The 17,213-nt window shown below is 41.3% G+C and overlaps 4 protein-coding genes across 4 annotated transcripts; all 4 read left to right on the forward strand.

Annotated features, from left to right (window-relative positions):
* Window positions 1-170: 170 nt before the first annotated feature.
* LAESUDRAFT_715599 (uncharacterized protein) lies at window positions 171-1,048 on the forward strand (the record flags this gene model as incomplete). Its single annotated transcript, XM_040907163.1, has 3 exons — window positions 171-290; window positions 377-763; window positions 794-1,048. 3 exons carry the CDS (start codon window positions 171-173, stop codon window positions 1,046-1,048), a joined length of 762 nt encoding a protein of 253 aa, XP_040761993.1.
* Window positions 1,049-5,957: 4,909 nt separating this feature from the next.
* Window positions 5,958-9,348, forward strand: LAESUDRAFT_737961 (uncharacterized protein; the record flags this gene model as incomplete). Its single annotated transcript, XM_040910835.1, has 17 exons — window positions 5,958-6,105; window positions 6,337-6,595; window positions 6,656-6,757; window positions 6,973-7,024; window positions 7,045-7,096; window positions 7,435-7,722; window positions 7,771-7,814; window positions 7,873-7,899; window positions 7,936-8,054; window positions 8,088-8,150; window positions 8,196-8,226; window positions 8,267-8,276; window positions 8,335-8,392; window positions 8,413-8,515; window positions 8,575-8,655; window positions 8,806-9,073; window positions 9,314-9,348. The coding sequence occupies 17 exons, from the start codon at window positions 5,958-5,960 to the stop codon at window positions 9,346-9,348; spliced, it is 1,740 nt and encodes a 579-aa protein (XP_040761994.1).
* A 4,586-nt stretch (window positions 9,349-13,934) lies between these two features.
* LAESUDRAFT_761122 (uncharacterized protein) lies at window positions 13,935-14,510 on the forward strand (the record flags this gene model as incomplete). Its single annotated transcript, XM_040912866.1, has 4 exons — window positions 13,935-13,986; window positions 14,041-14,272; window positions 14,325-14,400; window positions 14,454-14,510. The coding sequence occupies 4 exons, from the start codon at window positions 13,935-13,937 to the stop codon at window positions 14,508-14,510; spliced, it is 417 nt and encodes a 138-aa protein (XP_040761995.1).
* Window positions 14,511-16,696: 2,186 nt separating this feature from the next.
* LAESUDRAFT_604303 (uncharacterized protein) lies at window positions 16,697-16,885 on the forward strand (the record flags this gene model as incomplete). Its single annotated transcript, XM_040903104.1, has 1 exon — window positions 16,697-16,885. A coding segment is annotated over one exon (189 nt), but the record flags the coding sequence as incomplete, so codon positions are not given.
* Between the last annotated feature and the right edge of the window lie 328 nt (window positions 16,886-17,213).

Consider the following 17,213-nt stretch of genomic DNA (forward strand, 5'->3'; position numbering starts at 1 on the left):
GTGTGGAACCACCCCAACATTCATATCAAGTACATTCACTGACACCACCTCATCGCATACATACTATGGAGCCGACGTATCGCCAAGGGCTGCTGAGACAGTCTATGACATGGTCTAAATCACAAGATAGGGAACATGATATGGGACTGACCAGTACCTGTCAATTCTCTATGCCTTTGAGCATACAAGCCCCCACATCAAAGGCAGAGGCCCAGCAATTCTTAGTAGGCATGATGATGCCAACTATGGATGGAGCAAAGGCTGCAGAGGTCATATCCTCATGGTTCCAGGTCACACTATAGCAAAAGTGTCAGGGCAATCGGGACTGTCAGATGCACAAAGCTTCATTCTCCATGAAGTGAAGCAATCGGAGTAGCTGAAGAAGAAGCCAGGCTTGAAGATTGAGGCATGCAAGCTGGTTGACCCATGCCTCAAGTGGGATGGCACAGTGGATGACCTGCAAAACCTGTGCTTGCGACGCCTGAACTGGTGGCTCAGGAGAGTGCATCACAATCCGGATTCAGGTGCCCTGGTAGAGGAGGACCTATGTGTGTACTATGCCATCAATCAGATCGCCACGCTGATGCCTGCACATTATAATTTCTCCCAGACAATCTCGAACATTGTGGCGGACTTACTGTGTGACACGAATAACTTTGCACATCATATCAATGCAGCAGGCGTAGACCTTGCCAGCTGCCCAACTGTTGTTAACCTGGTGCCATTTGGCCTAGAAATGCCACCCCTAGAGGCCAAAGATAATGTGCGCAGTTCGTTAACACTGACTCCGCAGGATATGGCATGTCACCTTTTCACTTGCAGCATTATTCCAGATGGCCTGACCTCATATTTCATGGGCTGGGCAATTCAATACTTCCACGAGCTGAGAAAACTGAAGCAGGGCTATCCTGATTATATGAAGGGCAGAGCCTTCAAGGGCCACAACCTTGACTCGAGTTCTCGCAATATGCCTGACCTGTCACATGCACCCATCTTGGCAGATTCCCCAGAACTGCTCGATGAGGAGATGCTCGACATGTGTCACTGACCAGCATTCGTTGGCATTAAAAATGCAGGGAGCTTGCTAATGGCACTGACCCCGTCGAAGGCCTGTCAACATCTGCAGCCATGCTGGTGTGTGCATGAACTCAAAGAGCACTTGTGCTTGGTGATGTGTTGATCCACTCTAATTAACCTCTCAACTCACCTTTATATCTGTTTCATTTGACTCGTTCTGGCTGGTTCATATGCCAGTTGGATCGCTCTCACTGGCTCCTGTATCATGTTTCAATGCTCAATGGATTGTCTCCACGTCCACTTCCTTTGAACCCAGTGACTCACTCTGGAAGGGGAAAGTGTAAGGGCATAGATGAGCTCACCACCGCCACCACCACTTGGGACTAGCAAGCCACCTGAGAGATGCTGGTAGACCAAAATATATCTATGCTCAATCATAGCTAGAGTCTTGGTCTTTCTTTTACTTTGTGCTATACTCACTCTTGTCAATACATGACTCAATTTGGTTTACATCGCATGCATAAGACCAACCTTACATCAGCCCTAGTAATGATCACACATTGTGCTGGGAATGTTAATCTGATTGCCTCTCTGATCTGATGTGAAAATGCTCACCTTATTCTCACTGCATGATCCTTGTTGCCCTTTCTTTGCACCATCTGACCTATGCCTGTGAGGTACACCTCTCCACCAATCCTTTTTCAAACACTGCTATCATAAGTTGAGACATGGTTCTGTCATTCGACATAAGCTTGCCCTGTTTCACCTGCCAAGCATGAGAATACAAAAGTGCAGGTGCAAGGCATATCCTGTCAAGGTCATCCATGTTGAGGATGGAAATGCACATCAAAGTGACTCCAGGAATTTGAGAAGAATGCATAAATGTTTGAGAAATGTAGTGACACCATCCTTACTGCACGCATCGGCAGCAATTCCCAGTCATCGACAAACTGTAGTCTGGTCCTTTCAGCTATACTGGACCTCCATTACCATAAGGAATCATGGAATGTCATTTGGCATATGCTTCTTGTTGAGGCACTTTTTCAAGCTCGCTAGAAATGTGTTCCAGGTTATGTGCCCTAGAACAACAAAAAACCTCAAGTTTACCAGTGTTGCTGCAGCCAAAATGGTAGAAAAATGGTGTGTAATGGTTGAGATGAGCAGCTTTTCAGCAAAAATGCATATGCTGTGTAAGTGCCACAATCTCGTGCTTATACACCACTGTTTGACAATATCATAAGTAGGCATGCAGTCAATGGCCATGGCCATCATGGGCATCATGACATACTATCACTGATCTCATTCCCTTCCTTCTCCTTATCTGCAACATCTTCAGCTGTAGAACTTCCAGTGATGTGTTGTTGAGGTGGATGAAAAGGCCAATTTATGTAGGCATAGAGGCAGTGGCTGTGCAGTTCATACTTTACACTTTTTGGCATGGCTGGAGATAAATAGATGAAAGCAAAAGTGCAACACACACACAGACACATCATGTCATGGGAGATCAATGGAGGGATGATATACAGCTTTATCAATATTGCTGTTTGATTGGCACTGCAATGTCCAATAGCATAACCATTACCATTGTCATCACATACCATTACACTCTTGCTCTCTTCAGCCAATGCCTTTATGCTGAGCATCGTGTCCATCCTGCCCAATTAATTGTACCCATCACCATCACCACAGTACATTATATATCAGCAGAATGTACACCTGATGTTCTTGTTCCTTGAAGTCATCAGATATGATGTCAGTTCCTGGTAAGAGTGCTAGATGGTAGAACTCATCTGGGGTCTTGCTTCGAGGTCAGCAGATAATACCAACTGTTGGAATGCACAGCAGTGTGCAGCTTACATGGTAGAGTTAGTGACTGATGGTATGTCAAGTGAAGAGATTACACTGCTATCATGCAGGTGGATGCTGAACGATCAGACACACTGAGTGTGGGGCACTACAGGCATTGTTAGCAGACTTATCTCAATGTCACGAAGACCCAATATCAGGTGAAGTTCAATGTCTTACTTGCTCATGTTGGATAAGATAGAGTGATGGAGGTTGCAGACTATAAGAGGCTTACTGGACTTATGGGGAAGTTGCAGTAGGCAGTCAAGTATATCGAGTATTGATGAAGGTAAATAAGTCTGAGGGTGTAAACCCAGATGGCCTTAGTATATATACAAGCAAGGTCAGACCCCCTGATACACTGTTTACCAGGCCCATGGACACATCTACAGTGGATCCATGTGAACAGTAACTCAGCACACATTCTAGAGATAGATGAAGCTCAGTGTTACCTGAGAGCTATCTTGAGATAAGCCAATAGTATTAATCTACGAAGTCATACGATGCTGTCGTGGGACCTTGCCAAGTGGCTACAGGGTCAACCAGCTATGTATATCTGCTGACTATGACTATGCTAACTATGAGACTACCTTCTCAGGTAGTGGAGATCCATCTCTTATGGTACTGTAGGAGCTTATCCTATTGGAGGATAAGCAACCAGACCTTGAGTCTTTGGATATGACATCTTATCTGTTAGGCAGAATAGTTAGTACCTGCAATATGTGCACTTAAGATATGCATGTGAGTGGTCTTGTGACCATAACTGAGTGCTTAGAAAATGTGAAATATTACAGTTTGTGATATAATCGACTATGTAAAGGCATACATGAAAGTCGGCGATCATGGTTCTACCCATCGTTTATTGGTCACAGACATCAGAAAACTAAACCTGATCATTGGAATGTCATATCTTTATCAGCCTAATCCAGAAATCAACTGACAAGCTGGAGAATAAAAATACTCACGATGCTCGAGTACGTGTCACCACCAGAGGCTTCATAAAAAAACAAGCCATTGTAAGAGAGAAAGCTGAAGAAATCTCACAATGAGCACAATGAATGGTTAATGAGGAACCAACTGCATACCAAATGTTTCAAGGACAAAACAGCAATGCAGTAAATCCTATCATTTTATGGGTTGAAATGGATGATCCTGAAGCCAAACAAATAGCACGCATGATCCTAGAAATAGCAGATTGTGGCTATAATGAACCTGAGAAAAACCTGAATGATACTGAAGCAGTACACCAGTCAAACACTGGCAACTCCAGATTACAGGTTATTAACGAAGTAGAATCTTAGAAAAGGTTAGTACCAGATTATCTACATTCATACAGTGATGTCTCTCCAAAAAGGCATCAGGAAGGATGCCTACTCAAAAGCCATATGATTATGCTATCAAGTTTGAAGAAGAATATGAGTTATCATGATCAAGCAAATTATGTCCTATGAATCCTAAAGAATGGAACTCTTTGAATTCTTGGATCGACGAAAACCTAGCCAAAGGCTATATTCGCAAGTCAAAATCACCTATTGCAGCGCCCATATTCTTTGTTAAGAAAAAATATGGTACATTAAGACTGGTGCAAGATTATTGCAACATTAATGCATTAACTAAGAAAAACTGCTTCTCTATCCCATGAATAAGTGAATTAATTGATCAGCTCAGTAATGCCTCAATTTTTGCAAAGTTGGATCTCTGTTGGAGATATAACAATGTTCACATCTGAAAGGGTGATGAACAAAAAACAGCATTCACTACACATCAGGGATTATTTGAAGCAACAGTTATGTTTTTGCAATGCACCAGCCAGCTTTCAACATATGATGAATGAGATTCTAGAAGATCTTATTTGGGAAGGGCATGTAATCATCTACCTCAACGACATTCTAATTCTCACTAAAGGACTAAAGCAACATCGGAAGATTACAAAAGAGGTGCTTGAACGACTACAGGACAACGACCTTTTTGCCAAACCTGAAAAGTGCTTTTTCGAACAACCACAAGCCTTCACTGTCAGAGGGTCATGAAGAAGTATCTGAATACTGTTGGACTCAAACAGGATTTGAAGAATTACCAGATTATTGCCTTCATTGCAATATCTGTATGCAGTTTGTGAACAAAGATGTAATATTTCAGCAAAATGGACTTTCATGACATCAGGTTTCAAGCACAAATACCAAGTTACTTTTCAGGCAAGCAATCGAGAATGAGAGGCAGGCACATCTGCAAGCACATCAAGAACATCGAGCTGCACACTTGAACTCTCTGGATGGCAGCGATGGACATTTTCTTCCTGATCAGGTTACTGAGAGACTGGAAGGCTCAGATCCTCTGATGAGTGTCTTTGAATTCGATGGGCACATGTATGATGCATTGGGTGAAGAGATGTTATTCTCAGTGGGCGAGGATGTGGAGAGTGAGCATTCTTGTCTATTACGTGAGATTCAAAGATCATAGCTTTTTCATGATGCGACTAATTTGCATGATGACTTGCTCAAGCCAGATGAAGAAAATGATGATGTTCTTGGCATGGATGCAGCCACAGAATTTGATGCAATGGGTACGCCTCTGCATTTATCAAATGAGAAGCAGATATCTGAGCTGAAACATCTCACAGGTTTATCAGATGAAGAAGATGTTGATGACAGTGATGAAGAAGATGTACATGATGAATCTGAGGTGTCACCAATGGACCCATGATATCCACATAGATCTAAAGTGGTACGGAAGTGGTGCCTTTCATCGTCAATGATCAGAACATTTTCTTACCAATTTCGCAGATGTTCCTTCTTGACATGTTAGACAATATGCCACATCTGCGTGTCTCTGCAGACCATCTCAAATTCATAATGTGGACATTAAAGGAGCTTGGCATCATCGGCATACCATCTCTGAAGAAGTTCTGACACATGCAGGACAACCTTACTAAGCTGGCTAGAACTCACACGATCATGAAACAATTCCCTGTCAAAAACATTTTCTATCAAAATGATATCGTGCACATGCTCAATCAGGATTGGAAAAATCCTCGGGTGTGACCATATATTGAGGAGTATCCGATCTGAACAATCCAAATCAGTGAATTATGTCACATGATTAAATGGACCCATCATCTCTCACCAGAGCTGCAAGCTTTCATGTGGGCTCATGGGAACAAGCACTACTTCATCAGTGAATTAGCTCAATTGCAAGATGGCCATCTGATCATGTCAACAGCATGGTTTCATCATCAGTCACATGGTGAAGTTTTTGACGAAGCATATCTCATAACTTCTGCTAACTGCGATGCATCTACGGCAATCATCTATTGACCTCAAGTCCATCTTGCAAAGATTGAATTTGCCATGTCCAACCTGCAACACAATATCAATGATCTGGTGAGCATGGACATCACATTGAACACTGCAGGTTTGTCGAGTCCTTGTCATTCTCATATAGCAGCACATTGTGAAAACTCATATTGAAATCCAGGCTCACTTCCACATGATGTGCATGTATCATGCAGTGAGGTCACCAAAGGTCAGCACATATACACCAGCTTTATCAAGGCCTGGGGTGATGATGTATCTGGGAATCAGAGTAAGCAATACAATGAACATACAAATATTTACTTTGCACATGCAAATGTGCCACACGAGAAGCTCGCACAGGAATATTTCATTAACTTCACATCCACATCTCAACACACTAGTGCAATCAAACAGTTTGATGCTATGATGACAGACACAGTGTAAGTTTCATGCACATTAAGCTGCATTTCAAAAGAATGTGTACTTACAAAGTGGCGCAGTTATTCTAAGCTGGTGTGGCACGTCACATATGACTGTATCAACCAAGAAGAGATTTTATTTCACATGGAGCTGATCATTTTCCCTGCAGATAACCCACAACAGTCATAGCTGTGTTCTCACATTGGTCTGCATGGAAATTTCTGATGTCATAAATGCCAAATCGGGGAAACAGAGGTTGAGTGTAAAATGGACAACATGTATCATCAGCACTTTTCAGTGAGTTTGCATCATGTTTGCATCATATAATAACATCCAGATGAGCTTACCATATCAACCATATACATCCATCAATGCCTCGGACATCCAATCAAACAAGACAGGCTGTGATCAAACAGATTGAGGTGGCTGGATTGGGTGTAGCCAAAACTGTACTGATTTGCAGACACAGTCTGGAGTCAAGGATAAGCTTGCTGAACACTGGATTGTAAAATTACTAAGATGTGCAGCTGAGCAGCCACAAATCTGGATACATAACTGACATATATGTGATCCTAGATTGAATGAGCGGAACCTTTTACATTGTCCACTTGTTGTTTCAAGAATCAAAGAAGAGATTCAAGATGAGCTATTGTAATAGGTAAAGACAGAGCCACATGAGCATTATAATGCATTGCCAGCTAATTCCTGTAAGTCTTTCACCAATGACTTAGAGTAAACCACATGAGCTAATGGGCTACACTGACTCTAGCACTGTGTTGTCAGTACTGTGCTGGTAAACACTACAACATGCAGTTGGAGCTTGAAGATGCATATTCATAACATCGTACTCATTTGTTAGATGCTAAAGTGCTACTGATAGCTGGTGACATTCACCAAGATACTCCCATTGAGGTTCTTCACACATATTTATTAGGAGCTGATAAGTATGCATGGCATTACCTGCACACCACATGGACTCCGAAGCAATGTGAAGCATTCACCATCAAGCTTCAATCTTTATTCATTGATGGCCTCACAATCTCCCCACTGCACTCCTCGTATATCATGCAATCCTGCAATGACCTGATTGGCAAGCATTTAAAAGCACTGCAGCAGCTCATGATATTTCATCTCGATGAGTCGCTATGTTCACCATTGAGGTTTGATTTGTAGAGGGCCACTGGCAAGCTTGGAGCCCTGCTATGGGTGCCTGAAATTGATAATATGGACAAATGTTTGGTATGTTGTTCCCTTTGTGACACATTTCACTCCAGGAATAACTATAAATGTTGAACAGAGTGACGTCCAGATTCTTGTGAGCAACGTGCTTGATATTTGATCACTGATTGATCCCAAGCAGATCTTTGTAAAGCCCAAGCTTCACATATTGTCTCACCTTACTGAGGACATCTGCCGACATGGTTCGCTGATCCTTTATGCAACTGAAATTTTTGAATGCTTCAATGCCATTTTCTGGATGTGCAGTGTTCTCTCAAATCATTAGGCACTGAGTCGTGACATTGTGTGGACGTTCGCTGACCTGGCACATTTCAAACATCAAGTGAGCAGTAGATGGTGGCAAAGCTGAAACTGTGATGGTGAATATGTGCAAGCTGATAGCAGTATACGAAAATACTTTGACAACATTGAGGTGAGACATTGTCTTAGATATGTCAATTACATACATACAGCTAAAACCAGGTGAGCACTTTAGCATTGTATTTGATGTCACATTTGTACCCTGACTCATATGTTGAAGGAATGGTACATTGCAAGGCCAAATCGCAGGCAGTAACATATTTGTGGCAAGATCTGCAGTTTCAGCATCTGAAGATAGCATTCATGTATCTTCGGCTGCTGGATGGTACAAAGGTCACTCAGTGATATCAAAATATGGTGATTACTGCCTGGTTGAGTCATGCATTGCTGCTGAGTTAGCCGTGAGTGGCGTAGGTTCCTCATATTACCACAATACATTGGATTAATTGTGTTTCTGCAGAATCGAACCATCATTGATCAAATTGTAGCAATATTGGCCCCAGCGGCAGCTCACTTATCAGAGAAAGTTCAATCACTGATTGTACTCGAGCAGTGACAACCATGCACACTTTAACATGCCCAAGCTACTGAAACCAAATGATAATGAAGCCCCTCACTGAGTGATGTACCATTCTGTGAGCCTATTTTAATGTCATACATTCTGCTAATGATTTGAGCCTTATGTGATCAGAACATCCTGTTTATCGTCGATGTTCAGCATAATTGCTTTGACAAAAAGTGCAAAGCTTCAGGTCAATGTGCAATCAGGCAAGAACACACAGAGACCATGCTTGCACAAGCATTCATTGAGAACACTGATGACACACACTTCCTTCTCAACTTGCATACACTGCATAATGCAGTGCTTCTTCGCAAAATTCTCCCTCACAGCCTGACCAAGCTAATTTCTTACCTGCAAGACAGAATAGCTGAACATAAGAAGATGGCAGCAGCTCTTTGTGAAGTTCAGGATGCAAAGCATGTCAAGGAAGTGGCAGCTCAGAAGGAACGTGCTGAGGTGAGGACAGCAGCAAAGGTGGTGAATGCATCTGATATGATGCTAATAGCAGAGGGAAATGTCAGCACAAACTTGGACACTGTAATGGGAGTCTGATGTCACTCGGATGAGCAGTGAATGATATGAGATGTATTATCTGCCACTTTTTTAATAATTTATTATGCTATATACACAATTTCAGCATTTACACTGCAGTGCATGAAGCGCCCACACTGAGCGAATTGTAGGGCAATTTCTGTCGAATGAAATGACCTAAAAATTGTGATGCTCTTTTATGAGGCATTTTTTCATGGCAAACAACTGTTATAAGGTGCAATGCCTATTGCATGAACTCCCGTGTCAACTGAAACTTAAGCACTTACACTACTTGCATCAAGCGCTGACATCATCCATTGATGTACATAATATCAGACCTACCAACTTATGGGTGTGATGATAGGCTGGATGGGCCATCTGGTCTCGTGGTGGCTAAGGCATGAAAGCCAGCTGGCACAGACCACATGGGTTCACACTAGGAATGAAGTGACCCCAGCTGGTCAAGCCACATGGCTCTCGGCCAACATGTCTATGTGAGGAACCTGTGGCATGGGATTGGTGATGTAGTTGCATGAAGGTGCATGTCATAGTTTGACATTGTTTGCACAATCTTTTTAACTGCTCTCAATTTCATTGCTGCAAAAGCAAAACATGTCATTTCTTATCTTTCGAGGCTCTGTGGCCTCAAAACATCATGCTTATAGTCCGAAAAATTTGTTATCTTCTCTAATGCCCATAGAACACTGAGTTTGAAGCTGAGTTTGAATATAATGACACGGCTGATTCAAACAGGTGCAAATATTCAGAGCCAATCACAGCACTGAATTTGCTAGAGTTAATGCCTTCAGGGCTGATGGCTTCAAAGCCATACAAACCATTGTATTCAATGGCTTGAAAGTGATTCGAACCAAGGCATTCAATGGCTTGAAAGTGGTTCAAACCACAGTAATCATTATTTTGTTATGTATCTCAGCATAGTGACACAAATAATGACTAATTTAACATTTTTCGGACTCATTATAGTCTCTACTTGAGAAATAAGCAATAGTTCCCCACATTCCACTGCTCTTCACTTCCATTCCATCATCCTGAGCATATAAAAACAAGAGCTATTGATGCTATTGAAGTTTTCCATCACCACAGTATATTTATCCATATTTTAACTTTTTTTCAACTTTTGAACATATCAATAATACATGATAAATTGCACATTGATGCTTCGCAATCAGAACTGCATGAAGGCCATTTTTCGGCTCAAAAAAGCGAAGATATGAGGTCACAAAATGGATGAAGATGTCAGCCACTCAAATTCTCATGCTTTAAAATGCCACAATGCGTAAATAACACCAAATTATGACGTTCACACTGGCACATCTAGCTAGATGCGCCAGCATGCACGTCATAGTTTATTGTTGTTTGTAAACAATGGGAGTTGCACTTTTTTAAAATTAAAAGCACATAAAACTGCACAGACTGGAAATTGAACTTCAGACTTTCAGGACACTTACTTCCCAGATAGTATCAAGCATTCGAAACACTAGACCACCTGCTGTTTATCATTAACATAGCCATTAACACAGCCCAAATATACTATACAGTGATTAACAAAAGTGCACAAATATCTTCTTGATTTTCTTCTATCTTCAGATTGGCTGTAGCTATTTTCACAAATAAAATAGTATTAGAAAGCCATCTTCTCAGCTTTCAAATGAGTGTCTGTTGGTGGAATTTGTATGTCTTGTTCTGAAGATATATGCAACTCTATCAGGTTAACTCATTTATATACTTTTATCACCAACAAACTTCAAAACTCTAGTAGTTGAGTGTTCAACCCTTGTCTTTAAACACTGCCTTAACCCATTCATGCATGTTTTTGATCAAAATCTGATGCACAAACCTATCAATACTCTTTCATTTCTTTTTCAATTGCTTTTACAATTCTGTAATCTTTGAGTGGCTCCTCATGCCTTGCTAATCTTTTTGTGAGATAAGTTCAACAATAATCTGTGAAAAATAAGCTCTGATAATTGATCATGCCATATCATAGTCTTAATAGTATTCTCTTCAAGTCAGCTAAGTCATGCTTGAGATTATTATCTTGCTGAAACACCATCACATTCACTTTTGCTGCAATGCTTCAAGCCATTTTAAAGCTCATTTCTCCAAATGCTAACATAAGGTCAAATTCATCTTGCCATGAGTGGTACAGGTATATCTCATTTCTTTTCAAACTATACAGATCCACATTATCCGTGATTTTTTACCATCTTGATGATATAGCATATCTGAATACATTCAGCCAGACAAGTTCTACCCATTCTATGTTTGATGTTTCAAAGTATGAATTATATACTGCATCAGGGTTTGATCAAAAGCATACATACTGTATAACATACTCAATGAACATGTTGAATGTGATTATATCTATCTACAGCAGACTTTCAGCTAAAAGTCATGAATAATTGTAAGGGCTACAGAACCTGTAAAGTTGTCAGCCACCCAGGATGTGCAAATCAAGTTTGATATAATAAAAAGCTCTTTGGGGTCACTCTGAATATTGAAATGACAGATGCTGAGGTTGCTGTGAATATTGAAATGACAGATATCTTGCAGTCTGCCTATGTTCATGACATTCTGGGGGTGTATATTGAATGCTCAGGAAGGATATCAGAGTGCTTTAGGGACCTGAATGGTGGCCTCAACCAAGTTTCAGATAATGAAAGGCATTTCTGAGGCTATCCTGAATATTTTGATACAGCTCAAAATGGCAGATATCCTGAAGTATCACCAAGGTTCATGACAGCAGTTTCACCAACATTAGTGACATTCTTGGGGTGTAGATTTTATGCTCAGAAAGCATATCAGAGAGGCTTAGGGATATGATGATGGTCCCAACCAAGTTTCAGATAATGGAAAGCTCTTCTGAGGCCCCTTTAAAAATTTCAACACAGCTCAAATCATGTAGTACTGCCAAGGTTCATGACATTCTGGGGAGTGAAGATTGAATGCTCAGGAAGGGGATCAGAGGAGCTTAGGGATACGAATGGTGGCCCCAACCACATTTCAGATAATGGAAAGCTGTTCTGAGGTCCCTCTGGATATCTCGACACAGCTCAAATCATGCAGTACTGTCAAGGTTCATAACATTCTGGAGGTGTAGATTGAATGCTCAGAAAGGATATCAGACAGATTCAGGGACCTCAATGGTGGCCTCAACTAAGTTTCAGATAATGGAAAGCCCTCCTAAGGCCACTGTGCATATTTCAACACTATTTAAAGTGGCAGATGTCCTGCAGTTGTGCCAAGGTTCATGACATTTTGGGAGAGGGGATTGACCTCACCCATGTTAACATAATCTAAAGCTCTTCTACATATTACACATTGCAGACTCTGCAGCATTTTCCACTTCTGGAAAAGATGAAACAGATATCTACAGCTTATGTTTCAGTCTACATCTTTCAATGTTACCATTCAACTTCATTGTCAGGATTGTAATGTAGTCGTGAATGCAGAAGATGCTTTCATTCATTTATAGGACTGCAGTTTATCACTTTTAAGAAAGTCCTCTGTTAAGTTAGGTTCTTCAAAAAATGAAAAGCTTTCAGAATGGCTTCAAGCCCTTTTTCTTTTAAAAAGACTCACTTTGCATGCCAAAGCTGCAATAAAAGACTGGTCAGAAGATACGTATTTGCCAACATCCCTGACTTCTATGCATTTATAACAAATCAGAAGCAAAGTCAGCTAAATCCTGCTGTGTGCATTGAAGAACAAGGCATAAAATATCACTTGTGTGGTATGATTTATTTTAGTGAGTTTCATTTAGTGTTGTTCAAGGCTGGGCTTGAAAGCCCAAGCCAGATCAAGCTGAGCCTGTCTGAGCCATCAAAAGCTGAACCTGAGCCCTCTCTGAGCCTCTATGGAGGGAAAAGCCTGAGCCCACAGCTCTGAGCCCAGACTTTCAGCCACAATAGATGCTTAGGCACAGCAATATAGATGGTCCCTGCAAAAAAGACAGGGCATCACACACTGCTAGATGAGGAGGTCACACAATTAATTTCGGTCACTCTCGGTCCTCCCTTGTCACCTGTCACTGTTCAGCCTATGTTCTCGAGCCAACCTCACACATTGTCACCATTGCTGACACTCATATCTCAGAGGTGATCTCATGATGCTCATCACTCTGTGAGATTGTCTCATGTAGGGTGTACTTGACAAACTTGGAATGTGAGAAGGTTCATCCCCTGGCCTGCTTTGTACATCACAAATTATAATGTCGAAGCAAGATTCTCCATTTTGCAGATGTTCTGTTCAGTTTTTCGGTGAATAACAAAATATCCATGTGGTCCGCCCCTGTTTTTGTTGACTCACTCTCGACCATTTCTGGAAACAGTCATCACTTCACACTCTGACCATTTGCACTCATTTACACGTCACCTAACTTCAGTCTGGATGAGCTTCCTTCCAGGCTCAGGTACATCTCAATTCATCATATCTGATCACAGTAGATGAGCAAATTTTGTGATTCCATTGTAGATGATGAAATGACATCTAGAAAATGCCATCCAAGGTGCATCATCAAGCCAAGTGCAAGGATCAATGATATTGATAATGCAGAGCATAGCATGGTGGTTGGTGCATTCAGGCCAACGTCATTGACATCAGAGACAAGTGAAGGTGTGAGACTGAAATTATCAGTCACTGAGATTGACGACGACACAGCAAATTCAGACCTGGCACTGAAACATAAGAAGGATGCACAGAACACGATGGGTGATCAGTCAGAGGATGACAATGTGACAATCTCAAAGATGGCTGCCAGTGCACCATTATTTCACTCTACCATACAATGTACTAACCTTGCATTCTGATCAGTTGACCCAGAGTACATCCCGTTCAATGGACGAGGTGAAAAGGACAAGGATCAATTCGACGACCATGATGTTTTACTCGATATTCAGCATATTTCTGAGCCAGCAGAGAAAGTGAAGAGCAGCAATGACATGTCTGATGTGAATCACTTCTTCAGTGATCCATGGCAGAATGAGCACGGCAACCCATCCAAAAAGGCTATAAAACAGCATGTTTACAGTTGCCAAATTTGCAAGTATGTGTCATTCTTTTTCGTGCAACTGCAACTTCATCTCACCATGTCACAGGAAGAGAAATATCAATGACTTCACTATTGTAGCAGATGTGTCAACCCTTCGATGGCATCTGCAAGCAATGCATAAAGTAAGTGCTTTCTAATTCACAGTATATGATGCATTTTTGATGACATTTACTAGCACAAATACTATAAGTGGTGCGAGAAGAACACTTTCGACTCCAAGCTCACAAAGTGAAGATCCTCAAGAGTTATATCTCTCAAGAAACTCTCGAGGGACATGTTTGAGTCAGTCAGCCAGCTGGACACACGATTTTATATTCAGACAAAGCATTCAACTCTGCTGCTATCCAGTGACTGATAGAGACCAATCAGGTACATAATCTGTCTCTATAAATGTTTATTCATGATTTTATAAAGCCATTTATCAGCCTATCAGTGCATTTGAACATCAAGTGTTTGAAGATCTGATCAATATTGCTTCACGTGCTAAGGAAGCGGTGAAAATCCCAAAGCAAGCATCAACGTGGTGAGACATTATCAATCTGTTTCACCAGTTTCTACATGACCTGAAGAAACACTTACAGGTAATACTATCTGAGTTGTCATTAAGCTGATAGCTCTACTCTGATCATGCAATACAGGGCCTAACTGTGAGAGGAAAAGTGTTACTGACATGTGATGCTTGGCAAGCCAGAAATACCGACGGTTAATTTGTGGTGATGGTGCATTAGATACAAGAGGACTTACTAGATGACTGGTCACTCGAAGAAGCTCTAATCAGCTTCATGTGCATGAATCATTCACATCATGGCAACCACTTGGGATAAGCACTTTACAAGGTCACCAGCCACATTGGCATTGCGAAAAAAATATGTTATCAAGAACTTGATATCGGTGCAACAATATTAACAATAAACATACAGATTTTTGTGGTTACTTGTGACAACACGAGCTCAAACCTGACTATGATAATGGTGTTCGCTTCTATGGTATGCAATAATCATGGAGTTGACTTTAATGTTGAGGGTCGACATGTCGGGTAGGTGTTCACATGTGAGTTACATAAGTAAATATATTCTTACAAATGTTTGCTAGCTGCCTCATGCACATCATCAACCTTGTGACACAAGCTGTTATTAGATTCAAAGCAGATCTGCATATTATGACCCTGAACATCCAGATGTGCACTTATTGGATACCTCAGCTGTCATTCGTGATGAAGTAGGCTTGATTCATGCAATATCTGTCAAGGTAAGTGTAAAGTAGGTAAAGAAGTACTCATATTGATGAACGCGTGCAGGAGCACTCATTGAGCCAGCGCAAAGAGCAATTTCATGACATTCAAGCATCTGCCCACATTGAATTTAAGGACGTGAAGACCCTTGTAGTTGACATGAAGGTTCACTAGTCATCGACATATTTGATGCTCAATTGAGCATATAGCCTTCATGTAGTGAGTGCTCTGCAACATTGTTGTGTGCTGTACTGCTAAGTGATATTCTTAGCATGTCAACAAGTTTGTAATGGGGATCTCAAGAGTGGTCAAGGATATGAAGACATCTACTAGATTGTATAGCCTCCTGCTGAAAGAAGATGAGTAGAAGCACATTAAGGCCTTTCAGCACATTCTTCAGGTACATACATTTATCCCATTCATTAACTGTCCAACAGGATTTCATACAAATGGTCAGATTGCGGACTTTTGTCAACAGCACTTCTCTTCAGAGCATAATCCAGCACTGCACCTCACACTACCTGCCCTTGAAGACTTACATGCACGATAGACTGCAAAACTGCAGGATTTTGTATATGTGCACTTCACAAATGGGCTATCAGCTGGACTGGCCAAGATCAAAGCCTATTATAACAAGACGAGTGATAATGATGCATATGTCTTTTCCATTGGTATGTATATTATTAGTACAAGCACTTAGTCTGATTTCTGAATGTCATCATCAGTGCTTGATCCCATGGTGCATTTCAGATTCTTCAAGAAGAATTGATCAGCAGCTCTATAAAAAGATGCTATGGACCTGATAAAGAGGATTGTAAGTATGCTTGCCAACCATGTGGCTTCACACTGATCTGCTAACAGATTCATGCTTGTTCAGTACAAGGAACAATACTCTGAACTTAACAGTGGCACACAAAGTGCGGTAGCAGCCATTTCAAAGAAGAAGGTGCTACGCCGCTATACTTCTTTACTTGCTGATTAATCAAGTGATGATGACAATCAAGGCTGACAGTCTGCATCCTCAACTCGAGCCATCATCAATCTGAAGAAGCAATGAGAGCACAACTTTCAGAAATATGTTGGCCTCAATGAGGATATGCCTGAAGGAATGTCAACTGTTCAATGATAGGGAGTAAGTGTTCTATTCTATTGTTCTCCATACATCAATAACCTATGCAATTCTCTAGCTAAATGCCCATCACTTTCCAGCATGGGCTTCACTCACCAGAGATTACTTTGGCATCATGATGACCTCAGTATCAAGTGAGCGTGCATTCTCGAGTGCAGAAATCACTATCACAAAGCATCGAAACCACCTTAAAGGTGACATTGTGGAGGCTTTTCAGGTTCTCAAATGTGCGTATAGAAAGGATCTCCTTTACGTGATTTATAACCATCATCATCATTTGAAGAGAACCTGTATAGCTGTGAGGAGGGTGAAGGTGGTCAGAATTCTGCCAGTGGTAAAGCAGAGTTTGATATTGAGTTAGACACAGATTCTGAGGAGCTCGATGATGACTTGACAGGCAGTTCCACTTGGGTAAATGATGATTACATGTAAGAGAGCTATGTACATACATTGACAAATGAACTACAGACTGAAAAAAATATTACCCTGCAATAAGCTCAGGGCTTAGGCTGAGCCAAGCCCATGCTGAACCTGAGCCCCATAGAGGGCCCAGCTTGTGATTATGGCAAGCCTAA

This window comes from Laetiporus sulphureus, assembly GCF_001632365.1.
Source record: "Laetiporus sulphureus 93-53 unplaced genomic scaffold LAESUscaffold_33, whole genome shotgun sequence".
Lineage (NCBI taxonomy): Eukaryota > Fungi > Basidiomycota > Agaricomycetes > Polyporales > Laetiporaceae > Laetiporus > Laetiporus sulphureus.